General features: G+C 56.0%; 1 protein-coding gene across 3 annotated transcripts in view; it reads right to left on the bottom strand.

Moving 5' to 3' along the window:
* HIP1 (huntingtin interacting protein 1) overlaps nucleotides 1-16967 on the bottom strand; it is a 50875-nt gene that overhangs the window by 24958 nt on the left and 8950 nt on the right. Inside the window, exon 1 of one of the 3 annotated variants that reach the window (XM_075517880.1) lies at nucleotides 1842-2054. The exons of the other annotated variants lie outside the window; for them this stretch is intronic. Within the exon in view, the coding sequence (XP_075373995.1) occupies nucleotides 1842-1859 (18 nt within the window). The 5' untranslated portion in view covers nucleotides 1860-2054. Of the gene's footprint in view, nucleotides 1-1841; nucleotides 2055-16967 lie in introns of those variants that run through there. 3 annotated transcript variants of the gene reach the window in all.

Genomic DNA, 16967 nt, shown 5'->3' with positions numbered 1-16967 from the left:
TGGATTTCTCCAGTGCCATAAACAATTTATGCAGATTAACAACTTGTCTGTATTCCTTAAACTGGATTTAAAAAACACATGTCCTTTTCCAACACACAGATAAACCTTTGGAAAAAAAACAGGATAGCAAGAAAACTGATTTTGGGGAGAACAGCTGGCAAAAAGTGAGGCTACAGAAGAAGCCAAACCTCACCAACGACCATCAGGGGAGTTGACGCAGTAAAACTCGGATTCCTTTGAAGCCTCCAGCTGAAATAACAGTCAAAAGAGAAGCCAGCCAAGGCTGCAGAAGAACTTGGGGTGTGCTTTGGTCACCTCCAGCACAGGCCCCGGCTCCCACTGCCGGGCACTTCCAACCTGCTGCAGCCGGAGGCCCTGGCACCAGACCCCAGCACGAGCGGATGGATCCGAGGAGAGGCAGAAAACCAGGAGGCTTCCCCGGACCCCTGCACCCCTCCGCAGCTCCTCCCCACAAAAAACACTCCTTACTCTTCTCACTTAATTATTGATATGGGCACTCCGTCACTCATGCTCCACGTTGCCCAGCCAGCTCGGCCATGGCCAGAGCCTTTCCCGTGAGCTGCCCCGTTAGCCAGGCTTTTAATTTTAAGTGGGGATTTTATGTGAAGATAATCTCTTCCAGCAGCGGTGATTTCTATCTGGGGAGGCAGGATGGCTGTGTTTTCCAGGGTCAGTGGTTCAGGAAGGTCCTCCACTGCCTTCAAATAGTCCTGAAATGTTCCCAGTAGTCCTGACCGGAGTCATCTTCTTCCCAGCAAATGCAAATATTTAGGCATTTTTTGGAACAGGAGGAAATAAAGGAGCGAGGCTGGAGGACGCGGGGAGCAGACACCAGGAGCACATCTCCGGATGTGCATTTCGGTGATCAGCTGCCATCCCAGGACCGACCTTTCCTTGGGAAGTTTTACCCCAGCGGGAACACCCGGGGTGCGTATCACCCTAGCAGGATGCTCCTGAATTCTGCGGAGCCGGGACGCCCCGGGGATGCAGAGCCTGGTGGTGTCAAGTTAGTGTTGGTCAAATCCTTCCTTGCTATGCCTCCTGCCAAGCAGCAGCTCCCGCGAGCAGATCGGGGTGTCCCTCGCCCGTCACCCCTCCAGGATGTCTGGATCCCGCAACGGAGCTGAGAACAGCCAGGGCCGTACGGGCTCCACGCTGCACCCAAGGGACCTTCCCCATCCCTAACCCGGCTCTGCCGGAGCACCGTGAAAAGCAAAACCCCTCTTCCCAGGTGAGCAGTGCAGGGGAGGAACATACCTCCCCGCAGGAACGGACCCTAAAACCCCACTTTTCAGCCCAAACTTGTTTCCATCCCTAATGCCCGGGTGAGGGGCTGCCCCCCGGGCCGAAGCGGCCGTGACAGCAGCACCGCGCATGGGGACACGGGCATGTGGGGACACGGACAGTCGTGGCATCACCTGAACCCAGCCGAGTCAAAGATCGGGGGAAAGCAAGTTAAAACGGGTGGGAGGGAGCAAACCCCGACCCAGGCTGCAGCAGCACGGGGGGGATGATCAGCTTTAACCGCGAGGATGAGCCCCCCGATAACCGAAGGAGGCGGCGCACGGCTCCCGCTGCCACCCCGAATCCATCCCCGGTTCCTCCTCAATTTACACCAGGAGACACCCATGTCTGGGGGCTTGCAAACACCCGAAACTTCCCCGGGAAGGAGTTTCGCTGCGTCCAAACCCTTACTCCAGGAATAAACCTGGATGCCGCGCTCTGCCCCCCCCCCCCCCCGCGGTGCTGGGGGGGTCCCGGGGCGGGCCCCCGGGGGATCCCCGGCGGGGTGCGGCGATCCTCGGGGCCGCGCCACTTACCACCTTGCCCAGCTCCATGGCGGAGGGGCGGCCGCGGCCGGGGCTCCGGGCCCCGCGGGCGCCGGGTGCGGGCTCAGCGCGGCGCGGCGGTGCCCGTGGCGGCGGTGCCCATGGCGGCGGCCCCGCGGGGCGGCGGCGCTGGAAGGTTCTGCCGGGCGGCGGCGGCGGCGGCGGCGGCGGAGCGGCGCGGAGCGGGGCGGGGGGCGCGCACCCGCGCGCGGCGCGCTCCCGCGAGGGGCGGCCCAGCCGCGCTGGGGAGGGGGAGGAAGCGGGGGGCGGCCGCGCCGCGCCGCCGGAATAACAAAGGAGCCTGGCGGGGGCGCGCGTGGGGGTGGGCGCGCGTGGGGGGCCGGCACGCCACCGCCCACGCTCAACCGCCCACCCGGGAGCGCCCCGCCGCGGCGCCCGCCCGCAGCCCGCGGGGCGGTTCGGGGCAGAGGCGAGCGGTGGCGGAGGGGATGCCCGGTGGCAGGGCGGGCGGTGGGCTCCGCACCCCCCGGGGCAGCCTGCCTGAACCCCTGCCCCGTCCCCTGCCCCACCGCCAGACCCCTTGCCCCGTCCCCTGCCCCACCGCCAGACCCCTTGCCCCATCCCCTGCCCCACCGCCTGCCCCCTGCTCCATCCTCTGCCCCATCCCCTCTCTCACCAGCACCCTTCTGCTCCTTCCCCCGCCCCACTGCCTGCCCCCCGCTCCATCCCCTGCCCCACCGCCTGTCCCCCTCTGCCCCATCTCTGTGCCTGGGGGGGGAAGCTACCGAGGGTCTGGCCGGTGACCCGCCCAAGGGTTTCCCTTGCGCAGGAGCCCACTCGGCTGTCGCAATCTCGGTTCCAACAACAAAAGCAATTAAACTGGCGTGGTAAATGAGTCCCCCGACCTCAGGCCACCATTCTGGGGCAGGCACAGCACGCTGACTGCCTGCGTTGCCCGCGCTCCGAGCAGGGATTGCCGCCCCGCTGTGGGACAGGCAAACACCCAGGCAGGAGTATTTTGTTTTTCCCAGCTCCTACTGGTGCTCAAGAAGCATTTTAGCATCTTCCAACAGGAGGCACGAAAGAAACCCAAACAATTCTTCTATCGTTCTGCAACCCCAAAGCAGGGAGGAGGAAAAGCATCGCAGCTGCCCCTCGGCTGAAGGTGGAGGAGAAGCTTCACAGCCCTAAGAAAAAAATGCTGCTGCGGTGCTGGCCCTGGCCGAACACGCTAATCCCCCAGGATTACTATAGTCTAGTCGTGGCTCAGCCACTTACTCTGGCATGGTGACTTGGCCACTCTTAACACGGTAACGGGATCCCACATCCCTGCGGGGACTCATGGGGACAGAGCGCCGCCACCCCCGTGCCCTGCCAGCACCCAGCTCCACACCCACCCACCCCGCCCAGTTAATCCCTGCCCTGGAGGGGGCAGCTTTTAGGGCCAAGACCCAGGTCGTGTTTTCCTCAGGTGGCTGTTAAAGCCTCCGCTGCGATTCCTGGGACAGACGGATGGATGGACAGCAGCACAGCAGGTACACAGCTCATTGTTTTTTTGCTGGGCCAAATGTGTTTTGCTGGACCAGATGGTTTTAAGCAGCAGCCAAATTCCCCTGGGAGCAGAGTCTGGGCCCTGCTCTGAGCCTGGGGGTGGGCACGAGGCAGCGCTCCGGGTGCGGGTACCTGCCCCGATCACAGGTACCTGCTCCTATCGTGGGTACCTGCCCCCATCACGGATGTCTGCCCCTGTCACGGGTACCTGCCCCATCATGGGTACCTGTCCCTATCGTGGATACCTGCCCTGCCCCATCACAGGTACCTGCCCCATCATGAACACCTGCCCCTGTCATGGATACCTGCCCCTATCGTGGACATCTGCCCCTATCACGCCAGGCATGACGGGGCTCGACAGCCCCTACCACGACAGGCATGACACCACGTGTGTGTGGCGGGAATGGTCTCTGCCGCGCTGGCCATGGGAGGCGTGGCACCAACCCCGACATCCCCGGGACAGGGCGCCCAGGCCCCGAAAGCAGAGGGGACAAACCCAGAATCGAGCACTGTGGCTGGGAAGGGGCAATGGGGTTTTTGCCCTCCCCACGGCGAAGCCCCTCGGCAAGCGATTCCCAGCCGTGCTCTCGGCATGAGAAGATGGAGCTTGGGTCCTTGCTGCACAGCCCAGCCCCCAGCCTGGTGTTCCCCCTGGCTTAATGGGATCCTGGAATTAATTAATTCACCCTTGTCTGGGTTTAGCATTGCTCTGAACCCAACGCTGCAACCGCTGCTGCCTTGCTGTCCCGGGATGTCCTGCAGATGCCATCTGCGCTTCCCAGAGCACCGTCTCCAGAGGCACCAAAAAGCGTCAGCCTCCAGAGGCCACAGCCCTGCAATTAGCACTTGGCCATCAGGTTTTAATGCCTCATGTGCATGAAGAGACCTTAAGGCAGGTATGCAAAGAGCAAGGCACAGTCAAAAACAAAGAGCATCCTCTGGAGCAAAACCCAATCCCCCCTCACCACATGCATAGGATGGATGTGACTTTTCCTACGATGCCACCTGCGTATATAGCTTGTAAAATAATATGCAGGATCCACCTTTTAGCCATATTTACTGGCAACACCTTCTAATACCATCGAAACCTGTGTGCAGCCATGCTAAGCTGCCCACCTCCCGTGTACAGGCTTTGTGCTCCCAACATCCCTCCTTAATCCCACAAATTAAGTCAGCTCATCATCATTAACCTTATTTCTCAAAATCAAGCTTTCACACAAGCGCACCCCCGAACCAAACATCTCAGCTGGTGCTAAAGCCAGTTCAGAGAGAAGATGGTTATTGCCGTTATCGATGGTCTCCTACGGATCCTGCAGAGCTGGGATATGCAAGTGTCTGGCTGCCGCGGCACGGCCCCGGCCGCTGTGTGGTTCCTCATGGCTGAGCCGCTCCAGCCGGCAAAGCCCAGATTTTGGAGGCCACCAGAAAGCACATGGGGAAAAGGGAGAGAGCTCCAAGTCCACCTGGCTTCACAGCAAGGGGGGGTCTTCAGCTAGAGGGCAAAAATAAGAGCCAAGGCAGCTCTAGAAGAAAATCTGAAAATTAATTTCAAGGCAATTTCGGGAGGGTCCCTGAAGCAAAGGGAAACCCAAATTCCCCAGCGGCAAGCAAAGCTGCACTCCCCAAGCTGAAAGCACCGAGCAGAGCGTGCGGATGGCTCAGGAGGGGCCAGCGTGACCCGTGGGGACAAATCCCACCACTACAGGGATGCATCGGGGTGAAAGGAATTTCCTTCTTGCTTTACTGAGCCCAGGGGCATTCCCTGCTGTGGTTCACCGCATCGCCGGCACACAAGAGCCGCTCCTGCACTGCACGATGCTCCCAGGTTATTCCCAGGGGCTCCCGTAAAGATGCCGAGGCGCTGACCTGCTGCTCTTTGCAGCTGCAGGAGCATCAGCTCTGCTTCCAGTTTCCTTCAACTGCTATAGATACAAATATATATATATATAATACTTAACTCACTCGCACAAATCCACCGAAGGCTGTTCAATAAGTGAACTTGCTCTAAATCTCCGTGCCACTGTGGCAGGAGCTGGGGGGGGTATATAGAGCATCCCAATTGGGTGTGCAAACCCACGCTTCATCCCAGGCTCCAGCAACCCTCTCCAGGGCTGCACCCCATCCCAGCAATTTGGGATGAGCTTGCAGAGGACCAGCCCTAGCAAGCCTCTCCGGAGCAGATGCGCTCCAGTTGGGATGGAGGGAATTACCTCGCGAATGAAGGCAGTGGGGGGGATGCGCTGAAGGTGCTGCTGAAAGACCGCAGGGCATCAAAGGCGCTGCCTCTGCCAACCCCTCCAGCTCGGGGGGTAGGAAGGGACCTTTCCCAGCAGGGAAGACGGAGGGCAAAGCAAGGGCTGCTTCCCTGGAGAAACAGGGGGGGAGGCAGCCCCATGCTTCAGCCTGTCCCTTGAGTGCCTTCATCATCCTCCTGGCTGATCAGGAGAGGTGGACAGCCCCCTCCTCTCCCCCCCGGCTGTATTTAACCTCCTCTGGTGCTTCACTCCGAGACTCTTTACACCACCCTGGAAACACCCTCCATCCTCTTGCAGCTCCTGCGAGTGGGACGGTACGTGCGTGTCGGACCACGATGGATGAAGGAGGAGAGATGTTCAGTATCTTCCCCGAGCCCACCAGAGGCTCTGCGAGCAGCTTTTAAACTCTATTTTGGCAACCAGCTCCCACTAAAATGAAGGGAATTAGGGCTAAAATGTCTCAGCAAATGTGGCCTTTTGTCATTACAGCCAGCTTGACGAGGTTCGTTGGGTAATGATCTAGAAGGCATTTTCTTTTATTGGTTTTACATTCCCTACTTCTATTTGAGTGAATCTCCGCCTGAGCTGACGCTTGGGGCAGGATGGAGCGGAAAGCCCGGGACGCTCTGCTCCGTGAAGCATTTACGTCTCTCTCAAAGGTCTCCTGCCTCTTTTTTCCCCCCTACTGTTCATTTTACCAGGTCTAAAAATACTTTGAAGCCTTTTAAACCCTCTTCCCCTGCAGCCGCCTCCCTCCTTGATGACTAATAATATCTGTTGCTCCCTCTCGATCTCTCTGTATTTCCCAAGTTCTTCCCCGAGGGAAGGAACCAAACAGGAGCTGTGCTCTCAAACCACCCCTTGGATTCACAGTCTCTTAAATTCATTTTCCTCGGGGAATGCCATTTTTTCCCAGCTGCCCAGTGTAGGAGCAGTTTAAACCCACCTCCCCACAGCAGCTCTCTTAGCTCACGATAAACTAGTCCTGCCCCATGGCTTAACCATGCAAGATGCTGCTGGAGCATCTTTCCAGCACAGGATCTCCAGGATCCCGGGGTTTTCAGAGCTCTAGGTAAAAAGCAGAAGAGCAGGTTCCTTGGGAAAACCACTGAGCACTTAGAAAACTATTTATTTTCTATTTTGCAGGTTCCAGCTCTTTTCAGCATCTCTCCAGATCTGGAGCACTCGCTTGGGGGGTGTGCCTTCAAGGACTCATTAGACTGGGTTTAGTGTCTGGTCCATGGAGCTGGGTGAGCATCACTGGCTGTGCAAGGAGTTTGGTTTTTTAGGAGAAGGGAGTGAATGCCGGGCACCAGGCTGTATTTGTAATAGTGTGACTTAGAGGAAAAACCCACCATGCCATCACCATTTGTGGCAATGGCTTTTTTTCCACTAAGCTGGGAGGTTAGAGCATCGTAACAGAACAGCTTTCCTGACCGATCCCCTGTGCTGCTCCACGTCCTTCCAAAACAGAGCCGAGACCTGCCTCGGGCACCCTCCCCACGGCCAGCATCACGCCACAGGTTATTTGGGATACAGGGATGGAGCAGCCGCATCGGCAGAAGCTGAAGGTGTCATGAGTGTCTCTGGATTCAGACACCGCAATACGGCCAAACCCCTCTGGGCTGATGCCACACCACCGCGATTTTCAGAAAGGATCCAGCAATGAACAACCTTCAGAAAACCCTCACACTCATTAACACTGATGATGTAAAAAAATATGCCCCAAATTGTCAGAGTCCTGGTGAACCAGCTGCTTTTCCGTACCAAATCTACACTCGCACGGGAGGCAGATTTAAAGGGTGTTTGGGTGCTCCGATACTTCTGGAAATCCCCCCGGCTGACTAATGCCCAAATATCTTTGCAAATCTTGATTTAGGAAAAATATCCGCTCTGGAGCAGTGCTTAAAAAGCTCAAGGCCGTTTTCAAATCCTTGTAATGCTGCAGTTTCCTGGGCATGTGAAAGCGAGAGGAAAAAGCAGATCAGTCTGAAGCGGGCATGGGTCCAGGGCTGGCGGCTGCACCAAAGGCTTGTGCCGGCATGGAGCAGGCAGCGCGGGCAGGAGCAGGCAGCCCAGGGCTGCCGGCGAGGAGGTAATTTCAGTGGGTACTGAGCTCCCCCAGCTCCTCACCATGGGCTGGACCAGCACGGGCAGTTGGGGAGAGCCGCCCTTCCATGTTGCCCCAAGTAGAAGATAAATGAAGAGCTCCCGGGGTGCAGAACCATGCAATCCCCGTGGGACCGACGGGCACGGGCGAAGCCAGCACCGCTGCCAGCCCCAGGCCAGGGTGCGGGCAGGAAGCCCAGCTCCATTATCCCTCCTGCCTTTACAGGAAGCCGCTTTGTTGTGTTGTCAATATACAGATTTTCTTAAAAAAAAATAAAAAGTAAGCTGGGGTTCATGCTGTCATTATTGATCGTTTGTTATTTTTAGCTCCTTGTTCAATCTATGGCTGTTGGTGTTACAGCAACTGCACAAGCCTCATGTAACATCACTCAGTGCCTGTGGACGGGGCTGCTCCAAGGTTAGCAGGAGCTCAGCAAGCAGCTCTGCAAAGCCAACGGAATTAAAAATGCAAGAGGGAAAGAGACACAGGATAAGCAGCATCCTCCCCGCTTGCTGCTTCACCCTCCTGCTGATGTTGCAAGAAGCCAGGCAGATCCTTCCATCCAAACCTGGAGCAGAAGAAACTCCCGTTCCCCACCTGGCGTGGAGGGCTAGGAAGCCATAGAAAGGATGACACCAAGCTGAGTGGTGCAGTCGATACGCTGGAGGGAAGGGGTGGCACCCAGAGGGACCTGGACAGGCTGGAGGAGTGGGTCCACGTGAACCTCATGAAGTTCAACCAGGCCAAGGGCAAGGTCCTGCACCTGGGTCAGGGCAATCCCCAGTACCAGCACAGACTGGGGGATGGAGGGATGGATGGAGGGATGGATGGAGAGCACCCTGTGGAGAAGGACTGGGGGATAGTGGTGGGTGACAAATGGGACATGAGCTGGCAATGTGGGCCTGCAGCCAAGCATCTCCTGGGCTGCATCACCAGCAACATGGCCAGCAGGTCGAGGGAGGGGATGCTCCCCCTCTGCTCCCCTCTCCCAAGACCCCCCTGGAGCACTGTGTCCAGCTCTGGGGTCCCCAGCACAAGACAGACATGGACCTGGTAGAGCGGGTCCAGAGGAGGCCACCAAAATGGTCCGAGGGCTGGGACACCTCTGCTATGGAGAAAGGCTGACAGAGTTGGGGTTGTGCAGCCTGGAGAAGAGACAGCTCCGGGGAGACCTTACTGCGGCTGCTCAGTACTTAAAGGGGGCTTGTAGGAAAGAGGGAGAGAGACTTTTGACCAGGGCCTGCAGTGACAGGACAAGGGGTCTGAACGAGGGTGGGGTCAGGTTGGACATAGGGAAGAAATGTTTTACGATGAGGGTGGTGAGACACTGGCACAGGTTGCCCACTGAAGCTGTGGATGCCCCATCCCTGGAAGTGTTCAAGGTCAGGCTGGACGGGGCTTTGAGCAACCTGATCTAGTGGAAGATGTCCCTGCCCATGGCAGGGGGGTTGGACTGGGTCATCTTTGAAGATGATCTTCCTTGCAACCCAAACCATCCTGTGAGTCCATGATCCTATGATGGATGGGGAAGGCACCACCTGAAGCCCTCGATCAAAAAGGACAGCCTTCAGTAGCCACGTAAGTGAACCATGGCAGTGGGATGTAAACCTGCACGCTTAACCTCAGCTAATATGTACATGACCATGCAGATCTCTTCTGTGTCCCCTGCGGCCCCATTTGTACATGCAGGTTATCTGGAAACCCTTCTCAACTCCAGCTGAGGCCCGGCCTTCCTTTACACATGCACAATGCACCGCTGTAGTTAGTCGCTTCCTTCTTGTAAGCCTTAACGCCGACACCACTGAGATAAGCAAAACACCCAGAAAAAGGAAACAGGGTTAGCAAATGTCACAACTGCACTACTGAACCGTCAGCACTGTGCTCACTGCTCCCATTTTTGCCACCTCGCTCCTCCCTGGGCTGCCAGCGCCCAGAGCTCCTCTGTCACCCACCTCCTTGCAAGCCCCAGAGATCTATGGGGATAAATGCCCGCAGTATCTATCCCCATCAACGGGGCTGTTTACCCCCATCAATGGCCCCCAACTTTGTCCACACTTCTCCACTTTGCAGCCCCTCCGTGTCTGGATCAGTGCTGTCAATGATTCAGAAGGTGGTTGATGGAACACGGCTCCCACCAATTTCCTTTTGAAGCCCTTAAGTTCTGCCCTGGAGGCTTCATGCATGGGGAGCTGGTGGCTTCACGTGGAGCACGGCTGGTGCCTGTGGGGCCGGAGACAAAGCCATGCCAAAATACCTTCAGCATCTGCCCTCGGGTGCCTTCCTCCTTCTCCCAAAGCGCACTGAGCCCCCTCCCTTCGGTAGCCTCCAAACCTCTGCCTTAGGTGATCTTCGAATTGTCCCATCAGAGGAATAATTTTAATTCTATGCTTTTGTTTGTCCCTTGAATTGAAACCCGCAGACAGACCCAGTGGCAACGCCACGCACGTGATGCTTCAGCTCAATGCCCAGCCAAGACTTGCACACCCACCGCCCAGGACCTTCTCACACCTCCTGAACTTTATTTCCACACAAACCCAAAAGACAGGGGAGAAGGGGGCTGAGCAGATGCTCCCAGCACATTTGCAATGCGTACACACACTTCAGCACCTACAACAAGCCCTAAATGTTAACAGCTTCAGCACATCTACATAACGAACGAGGAACAAACTTGTCTGAAATGAAACCACCTGATGCAATAGGTTGGGAAATGCCACAGCAAATGTTTTCCCTGTGGCTGGACCCCACCCTCTGGGGCCAGATGCTGCCAGACCCCTGCCAGACCCTGCCTGCAGTCTGCAAAGCAGTGCTGGAGGGACACAGAGGGCAGCGGCAAAAATATTTATAGGAAATAGGCAACGTATTTACAGCCCCGGGAAAGTTTCCAGCTCTGAGTATATTCATATTCAAGTGCCGCGCGGTTGCAGGGAGAGATTGGAGCAAAGCGGACGATGCCGGCTCGCAGCAATGCCGCCTCCTCCTCTGAGCACTCCCGGAGGTTTTTCCACTTTCTTTGGCATTGCAGGTCACTTCCCAGCTCTCTCACCCCCCAGCCCGGCCGCCGAGACCTCTGCCCACCTCCCCATCTCCTGGAGAGCCGCTTCCCAGAAGCGCTGGCAAAGGGGCAGGGGGCTCGTCTCCCTCCCACCAGACCCGGCGGGATCAAGGTGCCCATTTCAGTCTGGAGGGAAAACGGCAGAGCAAACGAACTGATGTCCAAATGACAGATAAAAATGACATTTTTGATTCACCGCTCAGCATCCCCCCGCATGCGGCAGGTGACCAGTGCCAGGATGATACTCTGTGGCTGAAACTGCTCCCCTCTCCCCCAGCACGGACAGAGCTCACTCCCGGTGTCCAAATCTCTGACACTGGGAAGGTTTGGCCTTAATAATTAATAAATATTGTTTTACTAAATACATAGGTTCTAAGCCTACGCATATTTAATAAATACCTAAGCCTAAGGCAACAGAAGGCTGTCAGCACTGGAGCAGGATGGAGCTCCTGTGCATCCCTCTGGGATCTCCCAGGACTTTAGAAATGAGCGTCCAGCTTTGTTAAGCCACCAGCACGGTCCCCAAGCCCCGGTCCCCAGCAGACCTCCCCGGCACCCAGGCCACCACGCGCTGCTGGCTGTAAGCGGAGCTCAGCACCCAGCGACGGGGTGTCCGTTCCCCGTGCGGAGGAGCAGGATGGGACAGAGGAGGAACAAGGGATGTTCTCCGATGGATGTATAACTGGAAAATAAACCAGCCCCGCTCTGGTATGTGAGCTCCAAGCTTTCCTTGTGCTCTTTTAAAAGTACGAGCAGGCCACGCTCCCTGTGTTCGACACCTCTCCTGTGTCTGCAGATGCTCCCACCGCAGGTGATGCTCCCCACAAGGAGCTCCGTGACTTTGCCGGGCTGTGAGCATCTGGCATGCCGCCTGCTTGCTGGGTGTGGAACGCGCCTGGGGAGCACATGGAGCCAGAGCAGGGATCTCTGCTGGGACACGGGGTGGAGCCCGAGGTGGAAAAAAACCCAGCGTATAAAGGAAACTGTGTTTCATGTGTTATTGCTGCCTGTCTGACGCTTACCAACAGGGGAATCGCAGGCACGATTCCGTGCTGTGAAATCCCTTCCCGAGATCTAAATATTAGTTTTTACTCATTTTCCTTGTTCAAAAACAAACACTGCTGGCTGGAGTGCATGCCAGCACACCCTTCAGCTTACCCAGCCCAAGCAGAAAGGGTTGCACTGTCCCAGTCCTGCCAGCCCCGGCACTGTGGCTGGAGAGTAACCGAGAGCATAAAACCCAGCTCTGGGTGTGGAAAACACGCCTGTGCCTCCTGGCAGGACGGGGAAAATGGATGAGAGGCACTTGGACTGGGCACAGACAGTGAGAGGCGGCTCCGTCGGGAGCCCCTCCAGCAGCAGGAGGCGATGCCCCCGCGCTGGGAGCCACTGGTGCCCCACGGCTCACCCACGTGTGATCCCACAGGGACACGGGCCGGGCTCAGGGGGCTGCACCCACCACCCCACACCCTGCCTCCTCCAGCCCCGCGAGCGGGATGGAGTTAGCAGGGATGCAGTACTTGTCCCTATGGCTACGGGAGGCAGGAGAGCCCTGGACACAGCCCTGCCCGCACACCGCCGCCCTGCCTGCACACTGCAGCTGCAGGCAGCAGCACAGCCCCAGCCCAGTGCAGGACAGGGAGGCAGGGCAGCTGAAGGGCTCTGCACCCCGAGGATGTCCCTGCCAGAGTTAAACAGGGCAGAGGGAAAGGCAGCCCCAGCATCTCCACGTTGTTTCAGGAAATCAGAACGTATAATCTGAGAGGGAAATCTCTGCTCTCAAAAGCAAATCACAGCATCCGGAGCATGCATGGTGCTATCACTGCCAACCGCCTCCTGCCTGCCCGATGCTGGGCATGCATCGCTGGCAGAGGGGCACATAGGACACCAAAACAATGAGGTATCGGCTCCGAGAGACAAAATGTGTGCTCCTGGCTACGTATCGACAGCTGAGCTGGAACTGAAGCGCAAGCAGGCACCTTTTCCCAAACCATCAGTCACCCCCCTCTGTGATACAGCACTCACGTCGGCAAACGAGACACGTGCAGCAACTCAATCCCGCTCTCCCAGCGATGGCAATAAGGGGTTGTGCTGGTTTTGGCTGGGATAGAGTTAATATCCAGCTGGTGCAGCGAAGTCCTAAAGTTTTCTAAGTACTTAAAATCAAACATCCTACTAAACACACCCGATTTCATTCTTTTTCAGCAATTCAGCAGTTGTCAGACACTGCCAGACCAGCCCTGCACAGGGGACTATGGTCCTCACTGCCCCCAGGGCATCCTCCTGCAAGGGATATGCTCTGCTGGAAGGTGACAGGGCTGGCCGGCGTGACGTGGGGACAAGGGCTCCCGTGTGACCAGCGTGATGCGGGGACAAGGGCTCCCGTGAAAGCTGGTGGGTGACAGCCAGCCTCTTGGACACAAAAGCCACAGGGATCAGACTCGTCTGGGCAAAGGAGGATGGATGGCTGGGCGAGGCACCAGCCCGAGGACCAAGGGAGGCGCACCCAGCGCTTCTGCAGAGAAAAACCTTCATGTCCCTAAGGCATTCCGGGAATCAGGACTTTTTTTCACATTTTTGGTTAAATAAAGACGATTGTGCTAGAAATCTACTGACTGATATTATCAGAAACAACCCAAAGAGCCCTGAACACAGCCCTGCTGCCATGGCCAGTCCCCTGTGCTGTACCCAAGTGCTCACCAGTGAGGCACAGAGAGACAGAAATCTGCTTGGTGAGAACTGGTGAGAATTTGCATGATGCTGCTACCTGGGAGAACAGCATATTGCAACTAAACACCAGGACGAGGAAAAAATGCAGGTGAGAAGTAGACATTCCTGTACAGGAGCACCCAGGCTGCCGGGACCACCCGGGCATCGCTGCTGCGGTGCTGTAGTTACGTGGGGCAGCCACGTGGAAGGAGCTGAGCACCGGTCCTTCTTACCCTGTAGGGCTGGAAAAGACGGAAATACCTAGGATAAGAAGAATAAGCTCTTGCCATGGCCACACATGCTGCTCACAGGATGCTGGTTATTTCACTGAGCAGTAAACATGCTGCTTCTCTTTGCAGGCTGGAAAGGAACAGTCCCTTGGAGGTGCTGGTATCAGATACCCAAAATTTGCTTATCATCAGAAGAAAGGAGCTGGCAGACTTCATCCCCTCTGATAGGAATCAGCAGTTCTTAGCATTTCCACAATGTCCAAAATTCCTTTTTCCTGCTGATGGGAAGAGAAGCTGGATACCTAGACAGTAATTGCTCCCAGAGCTGGTGAATGTGGCAGAAAGGGAGGAAAAAGGGTTAAAATGATAAACGGTGTAACGGACACAGCCTGGCTAATTGCCGTTTCCACGTGATGGCTGATTAGAAGAAAGAATTGGTTCAGATTTGACCTCAGATGAATTTTTCCCAGGTACAGGAATTTTTCCCAATGCGGTACGGACCATTCCCAGCAGCCATCGGTGTCCTGTCAGCCCACCCCAGCTGACGCAGCCCTGCCTGAACGATGCTTGCACACAAAAGGGACTGGGGAGGCCAGCAGACAAGTGGCAGCAGGGACCCGAAACGGTTCCTGTGTGATAAAAACTCTTGGAGGGGGAGATTGCAGCCATAGCATGCCCAAAAATGGTATCCAAGTATTAAGGGATTAATGGGGAAGTCTAGAGGCGATATAGGTAATTATACCTCTCTCCCGTGGGAGAGAGGATCGGACTCGCTGGGATGCCCAGGGGAGCCTGTGCCAGCCCTCAGGCAGTGGCAGGGCAGCTCCTGTGCCCCTGCCCTGGCTTTGCACTGCAGCCAAAATCCCAGCTAATTTTAAGGGGCTGAAAACCACAGGTTTTGTTTAACAAACTGTCCTCTCCTTTTTGCTACCATTTATTCGCGGCCGTGCAGCAGACAAAGCTTCGCTTCCCTCCCAGTGGGCAGAAATCGCTGAACATTTTGTCTGAGCTCTTTGCTCACCACCCAGCAGCTTTAGCAAATACCTGATCGCTTATCCACCCCCCGAACATTATTAATTTCTGCAGCTTCATCCAACACCACCAGCACACAGGGATCTCTTCTGCCAAACCAGCCGCGCCAAGGCACAAAATCTGGGGGTTACAGAAAATACCGGCAGGGGTGAGAGACCTCATTCCCTGGGAAAGCCATCTCGCGGAGGCTCAACGGCTGGTGTGAGGGCACTGGGAATAAGGCAAAGGAGAAAGAACACCCAGTCTGAGTGGAAAAAATGCAGGACATGGTTCCCAGCTCGGCACTTGCGGCAGTGGAACTCTTCAAAATTGGACATCTCAGCTAAAAAAATAATAAAACTGGAATGCATAAGCAGAGAGCAGCCCTATTTCTAGCTGCGACTCCTCCCTGTGTGCTTGGCCTCCCAGACGACTCAGAAACTCAAGGCGCTTCTTTCCGAGCTATAAAAAGAGCTGGAGCAGGACTGCAATAGCCAGGAAGACAAACAAGAGGGGAGCGTGTCCTCCCGTCAAGGCCAAGAGCATCTCACCAGGAGAGGAGCGAAGCCAGGAGATGGTCTTGCTCAACTCACCTCCTCAGCTAACGTCACCTTTTGAGGTGCCCACAAGGAGGGAGGGCTGTGGGGCATGTCAGAAACTCCAGGCTGGATCCCACCCACCAAAACTTTGGCTGTGTCACGTCCCAAGTCACCCCACCGCCTCTCACCCCTCCTGCGCAAGGAGGAGTAGTGAAGTAGTAGGAGTAGTGAAGCTTCATGCCATGCTGCGTGTGACCCCCTCACCCGTCACCCCGACATAAGCCTGGGTCACTGGAGCAATGAGATGCTCTGTGCTTGGGGGGAGGCACGGGTACATCCACGGACATCTGTGGCAGGTACCGCAGTGAGCAGAGCTGCGGCACAAAGCCTTTCCTGGGACCACGGGGAGGAATGAGCTGCACCAAAACGCAGCTCCCTGCTCCCCAGACGGGCTGCTAAAGGGGTTAAAAACCTTGCCTGACACCCGCTCCACATGTCCCAGCAGGACAGTATGGACCATGCAAGTTCCAGGTAACAGAATGAGACCATAAAATTCAGCAAATACAGAAATACCTACCTTTGCCCTCTCCAGACAAGTGTTTACCTCCACAGAAGCAGTCAAACCTTGCTGACTCTGTTGGAACATTTAATTCCCATTTGTGAAGTGCACAAAACCTTTCTGGCTGGGAAAACACAAGGTCTCCACCAGGTCATGGACCGGGAATGGCTCCACCAGAAGAGATGATTTCTTCAATGACTTCATTGACTTATTCAATGCAGAAGTCATCATCTCTTCTGGTGGAGCCATTCCTAGTCTACATTGACTTGTTCAACACAGAAGTCAAAGTCTTCTGCTGCCTCCACTTCAGCATTGCCTTAAGACAATCTTCACACACCACTAATCGGTGGCGTGGGATTTTTGTTGTGAGCAGTTGTGAGGGCTGTAGAGCTGGACTGGGCAGCCCAAAAGGAGCAACCTGAAGATGGCACACTTGGTGCACGCAGTAACCGTGGCTCAGGAGGAAAGGAACAACCATGATGCCCACAGACCAGCAAGGGTGAGGGCCAGCACCAGCGTGACCTGCTGGCAAGCCCACTGAGATGCAGAAGTGCTGATCAGTGCTTCATTCAATGGATTGCAGAGATTGCATTTAGTCCACACCTGGATGACCAGTGACCTTCACCAGGTGGGGGACCTGAGGGCCACATCTTGCTTGTGCAGAAGATGCAAATCGCTCTTTGCAACCATACCCAGAGCTTTCCCCCGCCCAGACACCCAATCCCAGGTGAGCACGCTTGGTTGGAGCTGTAATCTCAGGACATGCATCACTGGGTCGGAGAGGTCTACTGCTGAGGTCTCAGCACTCATGCCATCACCTCTTTTCTGGGCTCGCAGGAGGAGGAGGAGGGACAATTCCTGGGTGTCCCTTATGTCCAGGCACAAGCACCCCATTTGTGCTTACAAAACCCTGTATTCTTGTTCACTTCCGTGTGAACACAATGACTGGAAAACACTATTTTCCAGCGAGCATCTGCTAAATAAAATAAAAAGCGATGCCACGCACTCTCTAGAGAGCACCGGGCTGCTCACATGGAATAAAAGAGACAAATGGTAACAATAAATAGCAAGTCTCCAGCCCAGCCCTGGCGAGAGAAGCCTCTTCTCCCAAAGCGTCCCTTTGTTTGCTGCAACTTGCCT

Source organism: Mycteria americana, chromosome 15, assembly GCF_035582795.1.
Source record: "Mycteria americana isolate JAX WOST 10 ecotype Jacksonville Zoo and Gardens chromosome 15, USCA_MyAme_1.0, whole genome shotgun sequence".
Classification (NCBI taxonomy): domain Eukaryota; kingdom Metazoa; phylum Chordata; class Aves; order Ciconiiformes; family Ciconiidae; genus Mycteria; species Mycteria americana.
The sequence above is the reverse complement of the archived record's forward strand: the minus strand, read 5'-3'. Positions and strand labels throughout refer to the sequence as shown.